The following is a 26,750-nucleotide window of genomic DNA, read 5'->3' as shown; positions in this document are numbered from 1 at the left end:
GTGTATTTCGTCTGCTATGTGTTGGTACATAACAACACGAATTTCCCATAATAATCAAGTATTCCAAGAAAAATAAAAGTGCTTCGTAGACATAACCATAACGTTAAAGATTTAATAACGGTTACCTATCATATTTTTTAACATAAAGGGCCAAACTTTTAGTAAAAACACACAACCACTTGAAAGTTTCGGTTTTCCCGGAAGTGATTCAGCGCCCCCTCCAGGTGATTTTGTGCGCTCAGTAAATAGGTTGACAAGTTTGTGTATACCTCTGAAGGTTTGTTATGATTTTTGTTATTTATGAATTAGATTAAAAGATATCGTGATTGCTTGTTGTTGAGTAATTCAAATCTAAGTTATTTCTTTTTGAAGGTGTTTTGTTTAAGATGTCTCTCAATCAGTACGATGGGTGTTAACACGGAAATGAGGAAGGAACAAAAGCGATAAAGAAACTCGGAATGGATTGATTTCTGTCCACAAATCCATTTATTGACACCTGTGAAGACATACGCTATTTTTCAACTTATGCCCAAATGTTCTCTACAGTCATTCGTTTGTTTGGGTAGTAGTTGGTTTTGTGAAAAGCATTATATTTTCAATCGAACTTCGTCTCTTTGCTTGTGCTCATAATCCAAACTAAAGTTTCGTAGTCTTATTTGAGAGAACTTGCACCCCTCACCTCATCATTAAAATTTTTTTTTTTAATTTTAATCATCTACTGCTATTGTTGCTAGTACTGCTGCATGTGTACATATCTCTCCTAGGATTTAACCAGATCAGTGACCGTGTGTTGAGAAAACCACAGGTCAGACCTACTTTTCTCTAATGGGGAAGAGGAGAGATGCAGAGGTTGGGTTTTCTTCTTTTTTTCTGGTATTTCTGTCTTTTATTCCTCAGGAATTGTGTTGGCTGTTGTTGCAGCAGAAGAATGTGTGATGTGGATGATAACAAGCCGTTTGTCTGCTCGGCCTTGGGCTGTGCTATGGTAAGTTTTGAAATATTTAGAAATTAGTAAATTAACTTTAGTCTTAACACTAAAAGTAACTGTTTGGTCTAGTTGATGATGATAGGGTAGATTACAGGTCTGGCAGGCGCCTTGTTTGAAGTGAAGAAAAGCAAGCAAGCAGCTTAGTGAGGCAAACAGAAGCAGGCTGAGACTTGTTAGCAGCAGATGTCACAGTCAAAAACAAACTGAATTTATAAGCTTTGACCGCAATTTATTGAAGATAGGAAGACATATAGATGAATGAGAAGGTGGTGGTGGTGTGTGTGTGAGTGTGTGTGTGTTTGCTAACATTAGTACTAATAGTAGGCTGCCAGTATATACTAAATCTGTCGTGCATGTTTTTGTGTGAGACTGAGGGCTTAGTAGGAAGTAGACAGGGCCATAACTGTTTGAAGGCAAAGTGATGTAGTGTTTGTGTTGGATATGTATACCTGTGTGCAAATTAAGCATGAATGTGTGTTTGTGTAACAATGAGGCAGTCAGAGGAGAGACCAGATCGTGTGCATTTGCTCTGGCAAGTAGGTAATGGTTGTTGGTGCAGCAGATGTGACAGTGGGTATGGTCAGGTGTGCATTTGCAAACATGCATGTTTATGGAGGGAGCGGGGGGCAGGGGTGTGCATTTGCAGATGTGACAGTGTCAATGAGTGTGGTCAAGTGTGCATACGCAAACATGCTTATGGTGTGTTTGTGTGCATGTGTTTTTGCGCGTAGATGCATGTGGATATGTGTCTCGTTGCATTCATGTGTGAGGGTTGGGAAGTTAGTATGTCATGATTGCTTGAGAAAGGGATGGATGTTTTATTGATGTATGTATTTCTCTATGTGTGTGCAAGTCTGTTTGTATGTGTTTGTGTATGTACATAAAGATAATTCACAGAACTGTCACCATATTATGTTCTACAGTATTGTGGTGTGATTTCCAGTTTTCATTTTAGATATTACAAGTGGGTTATTTTTAGTAGTACTTCACTGTATGGGTCACACTTACAGTTGCCATTTTAAACACAGAACTGGAAACCACAGTTTGTTTAAGTATATTTTGGTACAATGTGTATCTTCAGAAGATGAGTGAAGGTGTAAATTTTGTTGATTTTTATGTTGTGTTGCAGCGTTTCACCAACGAGGATCACTTGAATGTGCACATGAGGAAGCATGAGATGTCTCTGGCTCTGAACCCAGGTGGTTACAGTGGGTCACCAGGCCTCAATATTCCAGGTGGGTTGGAGAATAAAGTCTGTGCTTCTTCAGGACTAAGCACAAGCACCAACACAGTCAGCATAATGAAGAACACCAAGACAAGATCCTTTATACTTCAGGATTAAGGCATGACTTCTACTGCTGCAGGCAATGATTAGGCTGCTGAAATCGCTACAAGTGCGTCCAGTTGTCCTGCAACTGAGATCTTCAGTTGAAAAGTTGACTTGGGATCTTTTGCAGAAGAGTGAAATTGCAGTTAACTAAGTGTTTCCTAGTTTTAAAATCCTCTTTTCATTACAGGCTGAAGTTTTAAGGTTGAGTTGTTTTTTGTGTGTGTAATGTAACATTTCTTGTATGTTGCTGTTTAAAAAAAGAGAAAAAACAGAAAAGAAACAGTTGCTTGACTGGCAGCCTTAACTTCACTATTGGTTTGTGTGTTGCATTCTAACTGAAAAAAAGGGGGGCTTGCATTATATGGGATAGACTTGGTGAAAATTAAAGTCTTCACATGCTCTCCTGTCTTCAGTTTGTTTCCTTTGCAAAGCTTCCCTTGTTTTTTTTGTTGTTTTTTTTTTGTTTTTTTTCATCCTTCAACATTGTGGATAACGTGTAAGATTTATTTGTTGTTTTTACCTCCTACCTACCGATTAGATTTGTAGATATTTATGAGATCCATTTATTTGCTGCTATTTTTGCTGCACGGTAGATAAGTTAATCCAGCGCATTCAGTCTAAATTCAGTTAGAGAAATGCACTTTGCAAATGCCATTCATTTCTAAAGTAAATCCTGCGTATTTAGTCTAAATTCACTTAGAGAAATGCACTTGACAAATGCCATTCATTTATTTATGGTTATAAACCTGATAAGAAATAAAGTCATGTCTGAGGGATTTATAAAGTTGGTATCGCCGTCTTTTTCCCAGGAGTTTGGTACAATTACTGCTCTGTTCTGTATCCTGCAGCACTGTATAAAATGATATTGTTTATTTCTCCACAGATCAGACACCAACACCAACCAAATTTTTGAAGAATTGTGAGGAGATAGGACTGTTCCAGGAACTCAGCAAGAATCCGTTTGAGGAGGCCTTTAAAAAAGCTTCAGATGCAGAAGTATGTTGCAGTTATTGCTGCTTTGTTTTTCTGTAATTTGCATTATTGCCGCTGCTTTTGCTACAGTCATAATACATTTATGAGTTCATAACTTTATGCATTCTGCCTCTGGTACTTCTAAAATTATAGTAGTATTAGCAAGGCTTCTTTAAGGATTATACATATCATTAATAACTATATAAAAATTTAAGATGCTGTGTCTTGCCTACAGATTGTTTTGGGGGAAGCCTGTTTAATATTTGAAACATATATTCTGATATTCCAGTCAGAATGTCGAAGACCAAGTTCCTTTTTAGGAGACAGATCTTAGCAGTGTATACATGTGGCTTGTTTTGATTTTGAGAAATTGTTTACTGCATAATTTTGTTACACTGTATCGTTTCCTGTGGAGGGAAGGAGCAGGAGTGATAAAATAAAGGGGGAACTCCCCCTTTAGATTTTTTTTTTGGAGGGGGAGGGGGGAAGGGGGGGGGTTGTTTGTTTGTTTTTGGTTTTTGGCATACAGTACAACATGTGTAACATGTGAAAAAGAAAAGAAAAACGAGGATTTTTTTTTTTTTTTTTTAACTGTTCTTAATCGTAAGTGGATCAGTTCTGGTTTACTTCACAGCCAGGTGTGCCACTGCCGGGCCCACAGTCCAACGAGCTGAATACGCCGGTACCCCCTCCCCTGACAGACAAACCCCCAGGAACTTTCCTCTTACACGATGTGGAGAAAGGGGTGCAGTCCCCCACCTCTTCCTCCGTCGTGCTCCACAAGGATGGCCTGGTTTTGTCCAGTGATGGCTTCGCCCTTGACCTCTCGGGTCAGAGGTCGAAGGAAAAGGTCAGCATGCAGGCCTCCTCCACAACAGGGGAGACGGAAGAGGTCAGCGTCATCTCCATCGCGGACAGCACTCAGTCCCCCTCGAAGACCGTCCCCTCCACCATCCCTGTCGTGTCGTCTCAAGACATTGTCGTGACGCAAGCAGTGTCTTCTACGTTACCTGGGTATATGTGGGTTTTTCTTGTGGTAATAAGTTTGAAAGGGGTCGGGGTGGGAGTAATAGAAAGACAGTGTTCATGCTGCTGCAGTGAAAGCAACATTACCCCGATATTGCTGATATCTTGCCCTTTTTTCTTTTTTTTAATGCTGGTTCTGTTGCATAGTTTCAGTGGTATCAGTCTCATGTCGCTTATCTCAAACCACCATTCACAACCAGATCACAGTTTGTTCTATCTTAGTCCAGCACTGGTAGTCCTCATTGAGGTCTCAGAGTTAGGTCACCATGAGAACACACAGAGGAAACCCTGGTAGTATAGTGGTAGCCTAGTGGTAATGTGTATGCCTAGAAAGTAAGAGAATCTGAGCACTCGGGTTTGAATCCCACACTGACCAGTATTATTTCTCCCTGCCACTAGACCTTGAGTGGTTGTCTGGATGCTAGTCATTCGGATGAGATGCTAAACTGAGGTCCCATATGCCCGACCCAATCCCAGCAGCCCGGAAGCTCTACAGAGGACTGGAGGACCTGCGACGTACTGCCGCCTTTGTCGAGGAGACAGGAGAATCCATCTGATAAATGACGAATGAGACAACAACAGGTCCCATATGCAGCATGCATTTAGCGCACTTAAAAGAACCCACAGCATCAAAAGGGCTGTCTCTGGCAAAATTCTGTTGAAAAAAAAATTCACATACAGGCAGAAAAAAAATAGGTGGCTGTCTAACTGTTGTGTTGCGCTCTCCCTGGGGAGAGAGCAGTCTGAATTTCACACAGAAAAATCTGTTGTGACAAAAGAGTCATACAATACAATTCAGTACAAAACAATGCAATACAATACAATACCATACAGTGCAATACAGTACAATATGATACAATACAAAACAGTACAATACATTACAATACAGTTCAATATAATACAATGCAGTACCCTTTCTATCTCTAAAATTCATCTTCCTTCTTATTCACAGGAGCAAACCAGCGACAGGGACCACCACACAACAGGTGATCCTGACACCACCCGTGACGGGCGCCATGTTGGGTCAGCAAGTGCTGACGACGACAACGACACCCCCACCAACAGCCCAGCAACAACTGCAGTCCTCGTCGGAGACACCCTCTTCCCAGGGGGTGCAGTCCTGTACCATGCAGGTCAGCGTGTGGTCAGTTAGTGTCACTGGGTATTGTTTGTTGTGTGTATGTGTGCGTGACTGAAACCTGACTGAATGACACAGGAAACAAATGATGAGCATCCAAATTCGCAGCTGTCGTTCGGCTCTACCCAGGTAGGCAGCCTGTTGTGCAAATCTCTCCGTGTTTGCAAAGCACTTAGAGCTTGGTCTCTGACCGAGGATAGGCGCTATAGAAGTATCCATATCATCATCATCATCTTTCTGTTGATTGGCATCCAGCATCAACTTAACAATCATCATGTTTCTTCTTCTGTGTTAATTGGTTTGAATGAGTATGTGAAAACTTCCACTCTGTCAGTTTCTGACTTTGTTTTTTAATTTCAACAGCTTATCACATGGCGTGGGTGTGTACACATGCACATGTTCTTACAAATGTACACACAAGTTTTTTTTAAAGTTTTTGTTTCTGTCTGTTTTACTCAGGTGTATCTGCAGCTCCCAACTGGCCAGACCGTCCCTGTACACATTCCAGCCACAATCAGCACCGTGCTGCCTGCAGCCTCTGGCCAGCAACAGCAGCAACAACAACAGCAGCAGCAGCAACAGACACAGCCAGCCCAGCCGATGCCAGCATCCTTGGCAGCGCAGTCCCAGCCAACCAAGTTAGAGATGCGGCAGGTTGTGACGCCCTCTCCCCCAGCCACTACCAACTCCACTATGGCTTTGAAACAGGTGGGTGGTTACAGCTTTTCTGCTGTTGGTTTTGTTGTTGTTTTTGTGTATGTTTTTTGATGTTGTTGTATTTGTGTGTGTGTGTGTTTTTATACAACAGATGTGTAGCATATACGGATCGGTCTGCACACTTCAACACTTTAAGACTCTATTGGTTTGAAAAAGAATTGTCTCTTTGACACCTTGAAACCAAAACTGAAAAAAAAAAAAAAAAAAAATTCCTAATGGCACTAGGATTTTTTCTTTCCCTGGTGCCCCAGAATTTTTCAGTGCATTTTGTTTTCTATATTTTGATCAAGATGAATTGTGATGGAGTAATGACAGTGCTGCTCTGGAGGTCCACTCTGGTTTGGTTTAGTTTCACTTTCAGTTTTAGGACTTAGCACACACAAAAGAACTCATGGAACAAAAGGGTTCCCCTGACAAAAGTCTTTAGAGCAATCAACTATGAGCTCGATAGGAAAAAAAAAAAGTACACTTGCCAACAGAAAAGAATTATTTTGAATAAATAATAAAACAATTTCTGATGGTGCATTATACCAATACACTCACCCTGGGTAGAGCAACCTGGACATCACACAGACAAATCTGTTGTGACAAAAGAGCTAATACAGTACTAAACAATACAATACTCAACATGTTTGTCCACAGAGATTAAAACAGACACTACAGGCCCAGCAGCAGCAGCAGCAGCAACAACAACAGCAGTTAGGCGTGGTCAGTTCGTCAGTGAAGACAGAGCCCAGTGCGGTGGCCCCAACCGTGCAGTCTCAGATGTCTCCACTGATGATGTCGCTGGATGCTCCTCAGATGGATCTGCTGATGGAGATGTCTCAAGGGTCTGAATCAGAACCCCCCAGGTGAGTCACAGTGATGGAGATATCTTGAGGGTCTGAATCAGAACCCCCCCATGTCTCATGGAAATAGGTATGTCTGAAGGGTCTGATTCAGAACCCCCCATGTGTCATGGAAATAGGTATGTCTGAAGGGTCTGAATCAGAACCCCCCATGTGTCATGGAAATAGGTATGTCTGAAGGGTCTGATTCAGAACCCCCCATGTGTCATGGAAATAGGTATGTCTGAAGGGTCTGAATCAGAACCCCCCATGTGTCATGGAAATAGGTATGTCTGAAGGGTCTGATTCAGAACGCCCCATGTGTCATGGAAATAGGTATGTCTGAAGGGTCTGATTCAGAACCCCCCATGTGTCATGGAAATAGGTATGTCTGAAGGGTCTGAATCAGAACCCCCCATGTGTCATGGAAATAGGTATGTCTGAAGGGTCTGAATCAGAACCCCCCATGTGTCATGGAAATAGGTATGTCTGAAGGGTCTGAATCAGAACCCCCAAGTGAATTATAGTGATGGAGATGTCTCAAGGGTCTGAATCAGAACAGCATTCACCCATACATGAACAGGAGTGACAAGGAGGGGTGGAGGGGGGAATTGAAACACTCACGCACGCACACACACACACACACACACACACAAATGATAGACAAATAAACTAGAAGTATTTTAGTATGTCTGACTGCCCCCAACATCCCCCCAGGCCCCTCTTCCCCTACCCCCCCCCCCCCCCATGTCTGTCGCACATGAGGATGCTGGGGGCTTTTTCAGTGTTAAGTAGTATCCCCGCACCTTCTGGAGATTCTGTGCCAGAAGTTATTTTTTTGCTAACGCCCTCTTTCTTTCTTACTTTTTTTTTTATTCCAAAAAAATTTTTTTTTACTTACTTTTCTGTTGTCTCTTCCTTTCTTTTTGTTCATCAAGAAGGAAGAGGATGATAAAAGAGTCCAGAAGGAAGGCCAGCAGGAGCCATGGACAACATGGGAAAATGCACTCCAAAGGAGCCTCAGCTGGAATGACATGTGGAACATGGCCCCTCTGAGGATCAGCTTCATCCTAAGATCTGTGTACGACCTCCTTCCCTTGAATACAAACTTGGTGAAATGGGGGAAAGCAGATGACCCTGCGTGCCCACTCTGCCATGGCAAACAATGGAACATGCCCTCAGCTCATGCAAAGCAGCATTGAGCCAAGGACGGTACACATGGAGGCAAAACCAAGTGCTAAAACAAATTGTACACGTGGTAACCACTGTTCAAGGAGCACCCACACCACCAGAAGTTCCAGTAGAGTTCCTCTATGCAGAAGGCAATAAAGTCTGGCCAGGAACAGCAGTAACATGTACAGCATGGAAACATGGGCTGCTTGACAGTGCCGAAGATTGGGAATGCACAGTTGACATACCAGAGGAGAAGAAACACCCGGAAATATCAGCAAGAGCGGCATGAGACCTGATATAGTACTCCACTCCAAGGCAATGAAACAAGAGATTCTAATTGAGCTTACTGTGCCATACGAAACCAGAATGGAGGAAGCCCACTTCTACAAGACCGAGAAGTATGCTAGTCTAGCCAGCAGCCTGAGAGAATCTGGCTTCCAAGCCAAGGTCCTCACTATAGAGATTGGTGCAAGAGGGTTTGTGGGTGCATCTGCCTACAGCCTCATGAAACAGCTGTCGATTTCTGGCAGAGAGAGGACATGGGCTCTCAAGGCAATGGCAGAAGCAGCAGAAAAGAGTTCCAGCCGGATCAGGTCACTACTCAAGTAGGCATACAATTGTTCAGTGGTTAAAACGTCTGCCAGAAAAGGTGACAGTCCTGAAGTGGCGACCACCCTGGAGGCGCAGGTTCGAACCTGCTGAGGACCAGGAGAGAAAAAAAGGAAAAAAAGGCGGCAATACAAGAGCATCCAGGAGTCATGACCTGGGTGCAGCCCAGCCCCCTTAGAGAGTAAGGAGTTAAGGGCCGAAACACTTGACTGAGGGGGGTTTCATCTCTGAAGACCTTGTACTGTCCAGCCGTCCCTAGAGTTTCTTATCACATTGTTTCTGCTGACTTGCTGGTCCTTTTACCTGTATTTTATTCAAGAAAGTCTTGCATATTTTTTGTCATTTTCTGGACTTCTTCATCAGATGTTCTTTGTATGTACTTTTACCCATGTCAGTTGAGAAATTAATCCAGAATGATTTTTTCTACACCTGTCTGTTGTTTGTGAAAATATCCTGGCAAATAGGTCTCAGTTATTTGCTAAATCCCTTGGCAGGCGAAGGGTTAAATGTTTTATGATTGAAAACCTGTGTGAACCCTGTTCAAATCAATCTTAATATGACAGCTTGAACACGTGTTAAAAAATGATTATTTAGTAATTTCCATTATTTCCTAGGAAAACTACATTTATTCATGATGGTGTGGACAGTGTAGTTTTTCCATAGTTCATACTTCTTGGAAATGTGAAACAAAGCAGTGTCCTTTTTAATACCTTTCCTGTCTGCAGCAAACGAGCCAAAAATGGTTCCAGTGACTCAGAAGACCCTGATGAAAGGAGGCGAAAGTTTTTGGAAAGAAACAGGTAAAGTTTGTGTCATGTGTGTTCTTGTGGGTATTTTGTGTAGCAATTGGTTTCAACCTTTCATACAAAACACACTAACGATGTTTTCATTGTCGATGTATTGTCAGGTTAATGTTGTGTTACTTTCACATGCATGCATGCATGCACCCAGGCATGAACACACACATGCATGCATACACACTCACACACAGACACACACACACACACACACACACACACACATACACGCATGCATGCACACACACACACAGCATGCACACACACACACACACACACACACACACACCAAGGGAAAAAAATGACAGTCACACTGACGATGTGTGTGTCAACATTGCAGAGCGGCGGCAGCACGGTGTCGGAACAAACGGAAACAGTGGATCAGCAACCTGGAGAAAAAGGCCGAGGAGCTGCAGCAGACCAACACACGATTACAGGTACAGTTGATTATACCACAAAGCATATCACATGAAATAACAATTCAGTGATGAAGAGCATAACCCAAACACGCATGCACACCCACACACACACACACACATACACACACACACACACAAACACACACACACACACACACACACACACACACACACACACTCACTTTGCTTTTGACATCTGATATAGTTCGTTTTCTCATGGGATATTTGACAATGTGCGTGTTTCACTGTTTGTGTACCACTTAACACTGTTTTCAGCCTCTCACCCAAAGAACAGAAGGCCAACCTGCACATCAATGGACAAACTCTGCTTGCTGAGAACAACCCCATGTACCTGGGAGTCACTTTTGACAAACGCCTGACGTGGAAGAAGCAAGCAGAGAAAGCAGAATCAAGAGCTAAAGTACGACTTGCCCTCATGAAGAAGCTGGCAGGAACAACATGGGGCGCAGACAACACGACCCTCAGGAGGCTGTACACTGATGAGTCAGGCCAGTGCTGGAGTATGGCATGACTGCATGGGGCACTAAGGCCAAGTCCTACTTCGAGCGGATCAGCAAGGTTCAGAATCAAGCTACCCGTATCATCACAGGGGCCATGAGGTCTACGCCAATTCAGGAGCTTGAAACCATCACAGAGCTCCAGCCCCTTGAAGACCGCAGAGACGCCAAACTCCTGGCCCAGGCTGCTAAGTTTAAGAGGTTGCAAGGCCACCCCATGAAGGACACTGTCCCAGCCAACAAAAGGACGGCTGAAGAGAGGGAGCTTCATGCACCAGAGCAGGATCCTAGAACAGCAACGTCAGGATATCCTTGACCATGCCCCCAGAGTGATACCCCGGTATCTTGCCGTCCCTGCCTGGAGCAAAGGAACCCCTCCCCTCATCTAGTGCAGCATCCCTGGTGTTCTGGACTCATGTCTGCACTGACGGCTCTGTGGCAGATGCCATTCGGAACGGAGGGGCAGGAGTCTGTGTTCAGTATCCAGGAGGCAGAGAAGAAAAGATCTGCCTCGCTACCGGCCTGTACTCCACCAGTTACAGAGCCGGAGCAGAAGCCTTGAAAACAGCAGCAGCCCACATCGAGGTCAGCCCCTACGCCAGCCACAACGTTGTCTTCCTGACCAACGCTCTATCCATCTTGCAGGCCCTTTGGTCCAACAGAGATCCAGAACTCAACGATCTGTGCTCCTCCCTCGCCTCCCTCTGCACAAGTCACACAGTCACCCTGCAGTGGATTCCCTCCCACTGCAGCGTGTTTGGCAACAAGACTGCTGACTCCCTGACAAAGGAAGGCACTACGAAAGAGCAGATGGACAGGTCTACCAGCTACTCTGAATCCAGGACCATCATTAAGGCCAAGCTGCAGAACAAGTGGAAGCAGTAGCATCCACACCACAACAGAGCAGACCCATATTACTCTGCTGACTCATCAAGAGCATGTAGCCATTTTCAGGCTCAGGACAGGCCACAACTGCCTGAAACACCACCTATACACGAAACTCTGTATCAGCGACACAGAGCAGTGCCCCTGCAGAACAGGCAGCCAGACAACAGAACATCTGCTGCAGTCCTGCCCGCTCCACCAAGCGCTCCGAGAGAAAACCTGGCCCAACCCAATCCCAGCGGCCTGGAAGCTGTACGGAGGACTGGAGGACCTGCGACGTACTGCCGCCTTCTTCGATGAGACGGGGGAATCCATCTGATAAATGACGAACAGGGCTGAAGACAGCGGTACTGGGCCAGCGCGCGCCTTCTAACAAACCACAGTGCCATGCAATTACGCACAAGAGACAGAGTTGGACAGATCATGTGAAACCGATGGCGCTCGCCCACTGAGGTCCCTCCAGGGTGGTGCAGTGCCGGGCTCCGCGCCTCAACGGAGTCCGCCCTCAGCGACTGGAGGTCACCCTCGTCCGTCTTGGCACGCCAGGAGACGGCGGAGGAATGCGACTAGCAGCACATCAACTTCATCCAAGAAGCGTCAACCTTTCATGGTTATGCATTGGAATGCAGAAGGAGTCATGAACAAAAAAACGGAGCTAGAACACCTCCTGCATGAGAAAAACATCAACATCTGCTGCATTCAAGAAACCCACCTGCAAAGCGGAAAAGCATTCAAAGTCAGAGGCTATCAGTGCTTCAGGTCGGACAGAGCAGAAAGACGCAAAGGTGGTATCCTGACCCTTGTTAGGAACAACATACACTCCTGCGAATCAGCCGTCCACATGGAGAATGCCGAGTACCAAACGATTAGGGCCAAACTGAATGACACAGAGTTGCACATCCTGAACTTCTACTGCCCCGACGACCGTCCACTGTCCCTCGACACCATAGAGGTCCCAGACGCAAGTTTTCTTGCTGTGGGTGACTTCAACAGCCACTCCCAGAGCTGGGGTTACGACCATATGGACCGCCGAGGTGAAGAAGTGGAAGACTGGCAAGACGACCATCATCTCCTTCTCATCAACTCCCCAAGCGACACCCCAACCTTCTATTCCAGACGATGGCGCTCCACCACTACCCCTGACCTTGCCTTTTGCACTGACGACCTCCACGGAGACGTTAGCAGAAAAGTAGGGGATCAGCTGGGAGGCAGCGATCACAGGCCAGTGTTCATCACTATCAACAGGAACACCACCAACACTCCAGTGCCCCCACGCTGGAATTACAAGAAGGCCAAATGGGGTCTCTTCAGACACCGCACCAATGCTCTTACCAGGGACATCCACGTCCACGGCAGAGACATCAATAACATTGTCAGAGAGCTGAACGGCTGCATCCTTCAAGCAGCCCAAGAATGTATTCCACGTGGAGCTCGCAAAGACTACAAACCCTACTGGTCAAACCAGCTTCAAGAACTTCAGGACGAGATGACAGAAGCCAGACAGGAAGCAGAAAGAAATCCATCAGATGAGAACCACCTGCGACTTCAGCAGACGAAAGCCAAATTCCTCAAGGCAAAAGTACAAGCGAGACGCCAGAGCTGGAGAGAGAAGACAGCGGCGCTGAACCTTGAGAAAGATGGAAGGAAGCTGTGGAAAGTTGTAGGTCAACTCAATGATGAAGGCAGCAGAGCTCAAACAACTACGCTGGAGAAGAACGGAGAGTTACTGACAGGACGACGCGCAGCCAACCGCTTTGCTGACAATTACGCAGAGGAGAGCAATGTACCTGTCAGCCCTCTCCAAACAAGAGAAGCAAGAAGGGAACAGAGAGAACGGACCCACAACACCGGTGTGAAACTCATGAAGCAGCCCCTCACTCTTTACGAGCTTCAGACAGCTCTGAGGAAACTAAAAACCAGGAAATCCCCAGGGCCAGATGGGATCACTAACGAGATGTTGAAGCACCTCGGCAACACCGCCGTCCTGAAACTTCTGGAGGTTTACAACCACAGCTGGGAAACTGGGACCTTGGCTCAAGTCTGGCGAGAAGCCATCATGATTCCTATCCTTAAGAAAGGAAAGGACAAGAAGAAGGCGGCCAGCTACAGACCAATCAGCCTGACCAGCTGCGTTGTGAAGACCCTAGAAAGGATGGTGAACCAGCGCCTGCTTTGGTATCTCGAGACTGAAAACATCCTGGTTTCTGAACAGGCAGGCTTTCGTCAGTTTCACAGCACAGAGGACCAAGCTACCTACCTCGCACAAGAAATAGAAGATGCGTTCCAGGAGCAGAAGGTAGTTCTTGCTGCCTGGATTGATCTGCAAAAGGCCTTTGATAAAGTCTGGACTGACGGCCTCCTCGTGAAGCTGCAGAGATGTGGGGTCGCAGGGAACATGCTGCGCTGGATCAGATCCTATCTCCACAACCGCAGGGCAAGGGTCACAGTTGACGGACACAAAGGCAAGAAAGTACTGCTGCGACATGGAGTTCCACAGGGAGGAGTCCTCTCCCCTTCCCTCTTCTTGATCTTCATCAATGACCTCATTGAAACACTTCCCAAAGGTATCCATGCTACACTCTACGCTGATGACCTAGTGATGTGGTGTAAGGAGGAACATGCCACTACCGCCACCTACAGAATGCAGCTAGCAGCAGACCGCTTAGCAGCATGGGCAGAGGAGTGGTGTGTAGCCATCAACAAAGAAAAGTCCTCTACAACACTCTTCACACTGTCACCAAAACAAAAACCAGGAACCATCAAACTGGACGACACACCCCTGAGAAGTGACGAGGAGGCTACCTATCTTGGTGTCACCTTCGACAAGAGACAAACCTGGAAGCCACACATCAAACGTGCTGAAGCAAAAGCCAGACGCAAGTTGGCCATCATGCGAAAGCTAGCCGGAACCAGCTGGGGAGCAAACGAAACGATACTCAAGCGCGTCTACCAGGGAACCGTCAGGCCCCACCTTGAGTACGGCTCAACAGCCTGGTCTACTGCAGCGAAGACCCACCAGCAGTCTCTGGATAGGGTCCAAAATCAAGCCCTACGCATCATCACCGGATCCATGCGATCCACACCAATCAAGGCCATGGAGGAGGTTACTGCCATACAACCCCTTGCACAAAGGAGAGACGCCAAAATCATGGTCCAAGCAGAAAAGTTCCAGTGCCTGCCTGATCATCCGATGAAGAAGAGGATGAACGGACTGACAAAGAACCGCCTCAAGCGCAGTAGCTTTATCCATGAAAGCAAGAGACTTGCCAGGGCGCACCGGGATGGTGTGCCTCCATCGACGCTTCCACTGAGTCCCAACGACCTGCCGCAGCCATGGAATGAAGACTCCACAAGTTTTCATATCTCAACATCAGTCCCTCAGGTCGCTCCAGGAGACTCTCAGGATGACACGGCCAAACGCACTCTGACACAAGCCATGATTGCTGAAAGGTACCCTGAAGAATCCTGGATTCACGTGTACACAGATGGCTCTGCAACCAACGCTGTTGCTGACGGAGGAGCAGGAGTGTACATGAAGTCTCCTGAGCACCACACATCCACAGCAAGGATACCCACAGGAAAGTACTGTTCAAACTACGCAGCTGAGGTTCAGGCGCTCATACAGGCCGCTTCAATGGTTCACGACTCGGAGAGCGAATGCCCACAAGTTGTCTTTCTGACAGATGCGTTGTCTGTCCTGGAAGCCCTTGCAAGAGATAAACTTCCTCGTCTCAAGGAGAAACTACAAGAAGTTGCCCAGCAACGACGAGTAGTGCTGCAATGGGTTCCAGCCCACTGCGGAATTCCAGGCAACGAAATTGCGGACCAGCTCGCCAAACTCGGAGCGAAAGAAAGACAACCAAACAACAGTGTTACCTTCGCTGAAAAGAAGTCCCTCGTGAAGGCAGCACTACGACCACAAGCCACAAGGGATGCATATCACGAGCTTGAACGCTGGCAGCAGGTAGCAATTATGCGCTTACGCACAGGACACTGCCGCCTCAACGCGCACATGTTCAAGAAGCTGAAGCTGGCACCATCACAGACCTGTCCCTGTGGTCTTGAAGACCAAACACCAGAACATGTTCTGCAGACTTGTCCCCTCCACCAGGGACTGAGAGACACCGTGTGGCCAGAAGCGACCCCACTACGCACCAAGCTCTACGGCTGCAGACAAGACCTGGAAGCCACGACGACATTTGTCTCGCAGGCCAGCCTGACTCTGTGACAAGTGCGACCGAAAAGAAGAAGAAGAAGATAAATGACGAACGAGACAACAACTATTTGTGTGTGTGTGTGTGTGTGTACTTCACATCTGCTATAGTTTCTGTCTCTTCATGGAATACACGACTTTGTGTGTGTGAGTGTGCTTCACATCTGCTACAGCATTTTCATCTCATGGAACATTTGACTCGAGTGTGTGGGTGTGATGTGTGTGTGCACGCTTCACATATGCTTGACATCTTGTTGTCTTCTCATGGAATATATGACTGTGTGTGTGGGTGTGTGTGAGATTCACATCTGCTACACTGTATTCTTCTCCTAGAATATTTGATTCATTGTGTGTGTATGTGTGTGTGTGTATGTGTGTGTGTGTGTGTGTGTGCACGCACTTCACATCTGCTGCAATATTGTCTTTTCATGGAATATTTGACTCTGTGTGTGTGAGTGTGTGCTTTACATCTGCTGAAGTATTGTCTTATCACAGAATATTTGACTCTTAGTATGTATGCGTGTGTGTGAGAGAGAAGAGCATGCTTCACATCTGCTATAGTATTGTCTTTTCTTGGAATGTTTGACTCAGAATGTGTGTGTTTGTGTGTGTGTGTGTATTAATTTTATGTGTGTGTGAACGTCTGTGTATCTATGTATGTGTGTGGGTGTGTGCTTCACATCTGCTACAGTGTTGTCTTCTCATGGAAGATTTGACTCAGAGTGTATGTGTGTGTGTGTGTGTGTGTGTGATGTCTGTGTGTGTGTGTGTGATGTCTGTGTGTGTGTGTATGTGTGTGTGATATATATATATATGTGTGTGTATGCGTGTGTGATATATATATATATGTATGCGTGTATATATGTATGTGTACATGTGTGTGTGTCTCCCACAGAGTGAGGTGAGTCTGTTACGAGGGGAGGTGGCCCAGCTGAAGACATTACTGCTGGCTCACCAGGACTGCCCCGTCACCCTGCAGCAGAAATCACAGGGACAGCTCGCACTGCACACCAGTCAGTCTCTCTCACTGTCATAGTGGTAGTCACTTTCACTGTTGTAGTGATAACCAGTCACTCTCACTGTTGTTATGAAAGTCAGTTACTCTCACTGTCGTAGTGGTAACCAGTCACTCTCACTGTTGTAGTGATAATCAGTCACTCTCACTGTTATAATGAAAGTCAGTCACTCTCACTGTCGCAGTGGTAATCAGTCACTTTTCACTGTCGTAGTGGTAATTATCACTGTTGTAATGAAAGTCAGTCACTCTCACTGTCGTAGTGATAATCAGTCACTCTCACTGTCGTAGTGATATCAGTCACTCTCACTGTCATAGTGATAACCAGTCAATCTCACTGTTGTAATGAAAGTCAGTCACTCTCACTGTCGTAGTGATAATCAGTCACTCTCACTGTCGTAGTGATATCAGTCACTCTCACTGTCATAGTGATAACCAGTCAATCTCACTGTTGTAATGAAAGTCAGTCACTCTCGTAGTAGTAACCAGTCACTCTCACTGTTGTAATGATAATCAGTCACTCTCATAGTAGTAACCAGTCACTCTCACTGTTGTAATGATAATCAGTCACTCTCATAGTAGTAACCAGTCACTCTCACTGTTGTAATGATAATCAGTCACTCTCATAGTAGTAACCAGTCACTCTCATTGTTGTAATGATAATCAGTCACTCTCACTGTTGTAGTGATAATCAGTCACTCTCACTGTCAAAGTGGTAACCAGTCACTCACACTTATGTAATGATAGTCACTCTCACTGTCATAGTGATAATCAGTCACTCTCACTGTCATAGTGATAATCAGTCATCATCACTGTTGTAATGATAATCATCACCCTGCATAGCAGTCAGTCACTGTCACTGTTGTAGTGACTCTCACCGTGATAATCAGTCACTCACTGTTGTAGTGATAATCAGTCACTCTCACTGTGGTCATGATAATCAGTCACTCTCGCTGTTGTAATGATAACCATCACCCTGCACACCAGTCAGTTACTCTCACTGTTGTAGTGATAATCAGTCACTCTCATTGTTGTAGTGATAACCAGTCACTCTCACTTACGTAATGATAGTCACTCTCACTGCCATAGTGATAATCAGTTACCATCACTGTTGTAATGATAATCATCACCCTGCATAGCAGTCAGTCACTGTCACTGTTGTGATGATAATCAGTCACTCTTACTGTTGTAGTGATTCTCACTGTTGTAGTGATAATCAGTCACTCTCACTGTTGTAGTGATAATCAGTCACTCTCACTGTTGTAATGATAATCATCACCCTGCATAGCAGTCAGTCACTCTCACTGTTGTAGTGATAATCAGTCACTCTCACTGTTGTAGTGATAATCAGTCACTCTCACTGTTGTAGTGATTCTCACTGTTGTAGTGATAATCAGTCACTCTCATTGTTGTAGTGATAATCAGTCACTCTCACTGTTGTAATGATAATCAGTCACTCTCACTGTTGTAGTGATAATCAGTCACTCTCACTGTTGTCATGATAATCAGTCACTCTCGCTGTTGTAATGATAATTGGTCACTCCCACTGTTGTCATGATAATCAGTCACTCTCACTGTTGTAATGATAATCAGTCACTCTCACTGTTGTAATGATAATCATCGCCCTGCACACCAGTCAGTCACTCACTCTCACTGTTGTAGTGATAATCAGTCACTCTCACTTACGTAATGATAGTCACTCTCACTGTCACTGTTGTAGTGATAATCAGTCACTCTCACTGTTATAGTGACTCTCACTGTTGTAGTCATAATCAGTCACTCTCACTGTTGTAATGATAATCAACACCCTGCACAGCAGTCAGTCACTCTCACTGTCATAGTGATAATCAGTCACCATCACTGTTGTAGTGATAATCAGTCACCATCACTGTTGTAATGATAATCAACACCCTGCACAGCAGTCAGTTACTCTCACTGTTGTAGTGATAATCATGTTGTTGTAAGGTTCATTCATCACATTCAGAAAGAACACGAGGTGGACTTCAAAGCATTTTATTCTTCTCAACTATAGGCTTTAGTACAGGGAGGCCTACACACAGAGAGAGTCACATCTGCATTATAATGATAATCATGTTGTAAGATTCATTTCATGCACAGGGAACAGTGGGTGGACTTTTAATCACTTTATTCTTTTCAACTGTAGGCTTCAGTACAGGGAGATGTTCACACAAAGAGAGTCACGTCTGCATTGTAATGATAATCACTTAGATACAGGGAAAGAATCAAGTCTGCATTGTAATGATAATCACTTAGATACAGGGAAAGAGTCAAGTTTGCATTGTAATGATGATCACTTAGATACAGGGAAAGAGTCAAGTCTGCATTGTAATGATAATCACTTAGATACAGGGAAAGAGTCAAGTCTGCATTGTAATGATAATCACTTAGATACAGGGAAAGAGTCAAGTCTGCATTGTAATGATAATCACTCAGATACAGGGAAAGAGTCAAGTCTGCATTGTAATGATAATCACTTAGATACAGGGAAAGAGTCAAGTCTGCATTGTAATGATAATCGCTTCGATACAGGGAAAGAGTCAAGTCTGCATTGTAATGATAATCGCTTAGATACAGGGAAAGAGTCAAGTCTGCATTGTAATGATAATCGCTTAGATACAGGGAAAGAGTCAAGTCTGCATTGTAATGATAATCACTTAGATACAGGGAAAGAGAGTCACGTCTGCATTGTAATGATAATCACTTAGATACAGGGAAAGAGTCAAGTCTGCATTGTAATGATAATCGCTTAGATACAGGGAAACAGTAATGTCTGCATTGTAATGATAATCACTTAGATACAGGGAAAGAGTCAAGTCTGCATTGTAATGATAATCACTTAGATACAGGGAAAGAGTCAAGTCTGCATTGTAATGATAATCACTTAGATACAGGGAAAGAAAGTTAAGTCTGCATTGTAATGATAATCACTTAGATACAGGGAAAGAGTCAAGTCTGCATTGTAATGATAATCACTTAGGTACAGGGAAAGAGAGTCACGTCTGCATTGTAATGATAATCGTTTAGATACAGGGAAAGAAAGTTAAGTCTGCATTGTAATGATAATCACTTAGATACAGGGAAAGAGTCAAGTCTGCATTGTAATGATAATCGCTTAGATACAGGGAAAGAGTCAAGTCTGCATTGTAATGATAATCGCTTAGATACAGGGAAACAGTAATGTCTGCATTGTAATGATAATCACTTAGATACAGGGAAAGAGTCAAGTCTGCATTGTAATGATAATCACTTAGATACAGGGAAAGAGTCAAGTCTGCATTGTAATGATAATCACTTAGATACAGGGAAAGAGAGTCACATCTGCATTATGATAATAATCTTGTTGTTGTAAGGTTCTTTCATTCTCCAGAGAGAACACTGGTTGGGCTTTGAAGTGTTTTATTGTATTCAGCTCTAGGCTTTAACCCTTTTGGCCCTAGGGAGTTTACAGCCTTAGAAGGCTTTCCTGTCATATTGAAGCGGAAAAACGTTGGAAGATATAAATGAAACTGACAAGTTCTTCTTCCAAACTGAATGTATAGACATAGCCGGAAATGCTTAAAAGGTATTCCCTTTACTTTGCAGTAACTCCCACGCATGTGAAATAATTCTGTGGTTTACTCCTCAGGTAGAGTTTTAGAGCTGTGCACATCTGGCAAGAAATTGCAAAAGCATGCGTGTACACACACACACACACACACAGATACACATGTATGCACGCACACACGCATACTCAGACAGACACAAGATGCAGCAGAACAACTAAATGACTAAAAGAACAAACAGAATACAAAACCCTCTCTCACACACACACACACACACACACACAAGATGCAGCAGAACAACTAAATAAGTTAACGAACAAACAAACAGAAAACTAAACCGCCCTTTTCCTTCTGTCCCCCAGTCTCCATGGTGGAGTCGTCCAACAGCGTGCCCATCAACGTCTCACAGCTGGTGGCGGCGGCGGCGGCAGGCGGTCAGGCCACCACAGTCACCATCGACGGTCAGGAGGTCAGCACCATCCCAGCCATCGTCACCAACACCCCCACATACACCCTCACCTCTGTGTCGGACACGGGCGCCAAGTGACAGGCCGTCACCATGACGACGATCTCGTCGGAATCCATCACACCCACTCAAGGAGAGCTGCGGAGACCACGGCTTTGCGATGAGTGAGAAAGGCTGCGGGTATCGGCCTTGACGACGTTTGTGAGAGTGCGGAAAGAAGTGTTCTTGTTTTCTTGGCACAGGAAAGGTTTCTACAGGGAGAAATTTCATCTGAGAAAAGTTTCTACATGAAGGAAATTCAGTCAAGAAATGTTTGTGTTGGAAGAAGTTCTCCTTTAAATAAAAATGATTATATTAAAAAAAAAAAGTTTCTGCAAAAAAAGAGATTCTCCTTGTTCTGTCAGCCATGAAAGGCACAGGAAGTTTTCTTCTTGGTTTCTGGATGTGGATTTCTTCATTCCCTAGATCGGTGCAACAGATCAGTGGTGATTAGGCTACGACAGAAAACCTGAAACTGTCTCCAGGAATTAGGGGAATGGATGTCTTTTTTTTTTTCCTTTTTTTGGTACAGGGTGAAAAGTGCTGTGGTGTTTCCACAATGCACATAACAGTGTGTGTTTGAAAGAAGGTGCGTCATGTTTCCACACAATGTGTGCTTTGGCAGACGTCCGGGATGACAGGCTGTAGATTTTTATTCATAGTTTGCCTTGGGGAAAACGGTGAACAGAGCATCGACTGGTCGTGAAGACGAGACACCAGGTCTGTCTGTTAACACCGATGAAGCGATGTGACCTAATCATGTCTTCAGCGCCGACGAAGAATGAAACTCCACGGCTCTGGGAGACACAGCCTTCTTTCAGACCAAGCCCTGGAGTGAAGGTTCGAACCTCTTCAGATTATCACCCAGTCGTTTGTATATCCGCAACAGGGGCAATCAGTCTGACCAACAAAAATAGTATGCTTTTGTCCTGCACAAAAACTAAAGACAGTGCTAACTCACACGGACAGACTGAAACGGTTGGACAATGTTTTTTTTTTATTGTTGTTGTTGATTTTTAACATGAATCTTGTTGAATGTTTGCTGTTTGTTCTTCACGTGATGTGTCTGGAGACTGAATCAGAATGACTGTTCTTCCTTCAGCGTGAATCTACTGAATTCCATCTTCATTCTCTCAACTTTTTTTTTTTTTTTTTTTTTGGTGAGTGTATTAATTGCAACTTTGAAGAAAGAAGAATTGTTGCTGAAGTGAAAGTGATGCATTTACATGTGCCATTGGTGATCCATTGTGGAAATGTGTGGACGTCTTGAACTCTGAATCATACAAATGGCTAATCTGTGCAGAGTGGTGACTTTGTGGAGACAATGGAAGATCTGTGAGGGTAATTCTATATATAGCGTTTCTTGTGCGACATAGCGTAGAAACAAGCAGCACTTGCGTTGACTTTGTAGTACATTAAAAAAGACTGCATACCATTGCACAAGTGGTTATCAGCATGTAGCAGTTTAAGAAAAATTAGGGGTACATGAGTGAGGGGGTGAAGGTGCAAGATAATGAAGTATTGTTCATTTTCATTGTTGGACCTTCACAGAATTGAGTGTTATTTAGTGTTAACTCTTTCACCTCCATTGGCAACTTAGTCACCCAGACAGTTCACTGTAAAAGGCAACTTTAGTCAATATCAAGGGTCATGTTGAATGATTCATTTTTCGCATTGTAACAAAGTTTGACAGTTGCAGCCAACTTTACTACACAATAGGAAATTGACTAATCACCCCCTTGACCGAATTTGAAGTGAACAAGTTCAGTGTGTTGTTTTAACACACACCAAATCATATGACTGAGAGTGCCAAGCCTAAAATATTCAGCGCTAGGGAATGTTTTTCACACACAATCTTAGTGGCAAAAAAAGTTAAACAGTGGTACAATGTATTGTCTAAAATAGTGAAAGTCTGAGTGTTTTTCGAGAGTTTTGTTAGATATATGTGATTGAACATGAAAAGAAAAATTATCAAATTGACTTCTCAACACCAAAACTAATCTCTCTCTCTCTCTCTCTCTCTCTCTCTCTCTCTCTCTCTCTCTCTCTCTCTCTTCTTTTTCCTTCTTTTTTTTCATCATTATCATTCTTGGCCAGAGGGCCAGATGTACACAAGCACATTGTTCAGCGAGTTCAAGTATCTCGGCAGTATTTTCTCGGAAGATGGACGTCTCAACAGAGAGATTGAGACGAGAGTACAGAAGGCTAACAGCGTCAGCTACCAGCTTGCCCCACTCCTCAAACATCCCAACATCCCCATTGAGACCAAAGCCAAACTCATTACCTCCATCTTCATCCCCACCTTGACCTACCAGTGCCAGACATGGACCCTGACAAAAAGTCTGGAACGCAAAATAACCACTTGCGAGATGCGATGTCTGAGGAGAGCCGTCAACAAGACCAGACGGGACATGATCAGAAACACCAGGATCAGAGAAATGGTGGGAACAACACCTGTCCTCCACCATATCCAAAGGCAAACGATCAGATGGTTTGGACATCTAACACGTATGGCACCTCACCAGATGGCCAGTAAAGCGTACAACAAAAGGATATCAGGATACAAGGCAAGAGGAAGACCAAGCAAGACCTGGATTGACGGTGTGAAAGAAACCCTGAAGACCCACAACATTCCACCCAACGAGGCCTTCCAGCTTGCCAGGGCCCGTCAGCTCTTTCTCCCCTCGACGCCCTAGATGGTACAAGAGGACGGATAAAGTAAAGTAAAGTAAGTAAGTTTTTCATCATTATCATTCTTGGCCAGAGGGCCAGATGTACACAAGCACATTGTGCTTGCTCCTTTTTCCCAAGTAAGATAAAATTTTGTTCATTCGTTCGCTTTCTCTCTCTCTCTCTCTCTCTCTCTCTCTCTCTCTCTCTCTCTCTCTCTCTCTCTCTCTCTTATTCTCTCTCTTATTCTCTCTCACTTTGTCTTGCTCCCAATCTTTAAACTCGCTCTCTTTTTCTGTTCCTCTCTCTCTCCTTCTCTCTCTCTCTCTCTCTCTCTCTCTCCTTCTCTCACTCATTCTCTCTGTGTCTTGCTCACTTGCTTGCTCTTTCTTTCTCATTCATTATCACCTCCTGTGCACCAGATTTTATTCTAAGTGTTAGTTGGCAAGTCTCACCCCTGTGCACAGTTTAGTATTTTACTCAGTTAATTGTAGGTGATACTGGAGAAAACTTTCTGAGTACTGTGTTCGTTTTAGGATACGGTTATTACAGGAGCCATGGAGTAGACACAGACATGTACAGAGAGATTTCTTCCGTCGTTTGTGGTTCTAGCTTCAGACTGGATGAGCTGTCATATGTGTCTTGCTACAGTGTGTATGTGTGTGTGCCAAGGTCAAGTTTCCACAGATGTGGTCAAGTTTTCTTGTTTTCAGCCAAGTACACGTTACAAGAGAAATACAGAGAGTGGACAGTATTTTTGTGTGTGTCATTATTCTCGTGGGAAAAGTTCCTTTTTGAGAACAGGGGCCCTCTTTTTCGCTTTAACACTTTCATTGTCCGGTTGTGATAACAGGATTTGAACTGCTCTTTGATGATGTTATCTTCAATGTAATATTGATTGTGAATGATGATGAAATCAGGTGATGTGTTGAGTCGTGCTGTTCCCTCGTAGTAATGGGGGAAGAGGGTTTATGATTCAGTGATACGCATGGTGTTTTGCATCTACTTTAAACATGTGTATGTATGTGTGTGTGTAAACCAAGTGTATACTTTTCATTTTTCTCTGTTAGTGTGTGTGAAGGAATTTATGTTAATTGTTTTCACCCAGTTTTGCTCAGCTATCAGAGACTGGAACAAGGTAGGTTAAACTGAACTGAAATGAATTTACCATTTAATTACACATACTTAACCGTGACCCAACTAGTGCAGACTCTGGCAGGGGTCACGGTAAGTATGTTATTTAAACGTAATTGTAGATAGAAAATTTCCTTTTACCAAGCAACAAAGTTACTTCAAATTAAACTAGCCTGAAATGAATTTACCAAGCAGCAAAATTACTTCAAACATTACCTAACGTACAATCTAAGATCTTAGCCAGTGCTATTGAAACACTCTTCTGCCTTGTTCTAAAATAGAGTGTAAGTTTGCTGGCCCAACAGCAGTCTGATGGACCAGTCAAACTGATTATTGTTAATACTGGTACTAAAAGGAAAAAAGTGCCTGTCGTATCAAACTTGGTGTGTTGGCCAGGGTTTGAGGTTAGATACAGCACATTTATGGAGATAGTCTTCTCTACAGTTTGATAGTTTACTTATTGTTAACATTTCTTGTTTCACTGATTTAAGCCAACACTGGTGTTGCTTTTATACAATTGAAATTATACAGCTTTGAAATAATTTTGATTTAACACGTCCAGAAAGTACTGTGTTGAAATAAATGAGTTTGGAAAATAGAGTTTTAACAAGTAATAACATTGTAACTTAGAATGTTGAATTACGCAATTTTACAAGAACTTTTTAACTCGGCAGGCCTTCTCTGTTCAAATTTTGATTTAGGTTTTACCATGTTCATTGAAGCCTGGATGCAAAACTGGGTACAGCGAGGAATATTGGTATGGTGTAATGGTCGTAGTTTTGTTAAAATGACTGTGATGTGAATGGCGCACTGCTTTTGGTTTGTTGGTTAATTTTCTGGTATTATTATTCACTTTCTGAATTTCTATTTTATGTTCCTCCTAATTGTTTTTTACAGTAATCATTTTTACTCCAAATCCTCTTACGTTTTATAATTCGCTAATCCATTGAGCTGCTACATTCTGATACGAGTGGTGACTGCCATGGCAGTGTGTTGCTTGAAGTGTGGATGAGATGATTGTCCAGTGTGAAGAAGATGATTGTCATGGGTGAATGAGATGATTGTCATTGTGAATGGGATGATTGTCAGTGTGAAGGAGATGATTGTCCAGTGTGAAGGAGATGATTGTCAAGGGTGAAGGAGATGATTGTCAGTGTGAAGGAGATGATTGTCCAGTGTGAAGGAGATGATTGTCAAGGGTGAAGGAGATGATTGTCATGGGTGAATGAGATGATTGTCATTGTGAATGGGATGATTGTCAGTGTGATAGAGATGATTGTCCAGTGTGAAGGAGATGATTGTCAAGGGTGAAGGAGACGATTGCCATTGTGAAGGAGATGATTGTCCAGTGTGATGGAGATGATTGTCCAGTGTGAAGGAGATGATTGTCAAGGGTGAAGGTGACGATTGTCGTGAATGGGATGATTGTCAGTGTGAAGGAGATGATTGTCAAGGGTGAAGGAGATGATTGTCAGTATGAATGGGATGATTGTCAGTGTGAAGGAGATGATTGTCAAGGGTGAAGGAGACGATTGTCATTGTGAATGGGATGATTGTCAGTGTGATGGAGATGATTGTCCAGTGTGAAGGAGATGATTGTCAAGGGTGAAGGAGATGATTGTCAAGGGTGAAGGAGACGATTGTCATTGTGAATGGGATGATTGTCAGTGTGAAGGAGATGATTGTCAGTGTGAAGGAGATGATTGTCAAGGGTGAAGGAGACGATTGTCCAGGGTGAACAAGATAATGGTCAGCATGAATGAGGTGTTTGTCCACTGTGAAGATGGTTGTCCTCTGAATGAGATGATTGTCAAACTCAAAGGTAAAGAAGATGATTGTCCAGGGTGAACAAGATGACTGTCGTCATGAATGAGATGATTGTCCAGTATGCAAAGTGATTGTCCAATGATATGTCTTTGTTTCAGTGCAAGATAAAACACAAACAGGCAGAAGATGTGTCTGGTACATACTGATACTGATGAAATTAAAACTTTGAATGATACGAAAAGCATTGTGTCTGTATAATCTTCATATACACTACACTGCTATACACTGCTATTCAGCCCCACCTTCTCACCAACTCTGGTCCCGGTTTCAGTTTCAAGGTGGTGTCAGAGCTTGCAGACTGATTCATAATATGCTACACCACATCTGCAGTAGAGGAATAAAGTAATTTTATTGTTAGAAAGGTCTGCAGATCCTCACATAAACTCAGCTTGTTGATCAGGCCTTGAGGGCCTTCCCTAGGTCT

At 43.9% G+C, this 26,750-nt stretch overlaps 1 protein-coding gene across 3 annotated transcripts; it reads left to right on the top strand.

The window, feature by feature from the left end:
* Window positions 1-227: 227 nt before the first annotated feature.
* Window positions 228-20,747, top strand: LOC143290481 (cyclic AMP-dependent transcription factor ATF-7-like). 3 transcript variants are annotated; one of them, XM_076599970.1, is made up of 12 exons: window positions 228-277; window positions 898-985; window positions 2,118-2,223; window positions 3,202-3,314; window positions 3,925-4,304; window positions 5,269-5,449; window positions 5,914-6,162; window positions 6,814-7,022; window positions 9,506-9,580; window positions 9,918-10,014; window positions 16,508-16,625; window positions 20,553-20,747. In XM_076599970.1, exons 2-12 carry the CDS (start codon window positions 929-931, stop codon window positions 20,735-20,737), a joined length of 1,770 nt encoding a protein of 589 aa, XP_076456085.1. In that variant the 5' UTR covers window positions 228-277; window positions 898-928; the 3' UTR covers window positions 20,738-20,747. The 3 variants fall into 3 exon arrangements, with proteins under 3 accessions (XP_076456085.1, XP_076456087.1, XP_076456086.1); XM_076599971.1 differs by having other exon boundaries at window positions 240-277; window positions 922-985; XM_076599972.1 differs by lacking the exon at window positions 20,553-20,747 and having other exon boundaries at window positions 16,508-16,648.
* The last annotated feature ends 6,003 nt before the right edge of the window (window positions 20,748-26,750 follow it).

Source organism: Babylonia areolata, chromosome 15 (genome assembly GCF_041734735.1).
Source record: "Babylonia areolata isolate BAREFJ2019XMU chromosome 15, ASM4173473v1, whole genome shotgun sequence".
In the NCBI taxonomy this organism is placed as follows: domain Eukaryota; kingdom Metazoa; phylum Mollusca; class Gastropoda; order Neogastropoda; family Buccinidae; genus Babylonia; species Babylonia areolata.
Note: the sequence above shows the minus strand (reverse complement) of the source record. Positions and strands in the feature narration are given on the sequence as shown.

Bases quoted from the DNA above. Each gene is read 5' to 3' on its own strand.
- LOC143290481 (XM_076599970.1), top strand. From the start codon at position 929: ATGTGTGATGTGGATGATAACAAGCCGTTTGTCTGCTCGGCCTTGGGC. The intron at 986-2,117 runs GTAAGTTTTGAA...GTTGTGTTGCAG, and splicing joins CGGCCTTGGGCTGTGCTATG to CGTTTCACCAACGAGGATCA. The intron at 9,581-9,917 runs GTAAAGTTTGTG...TCAACATTGCAG, and splicing joins AAGTTTTTGGAAAGAAACAG to AGCGGCGGCAGCACGGTGTC.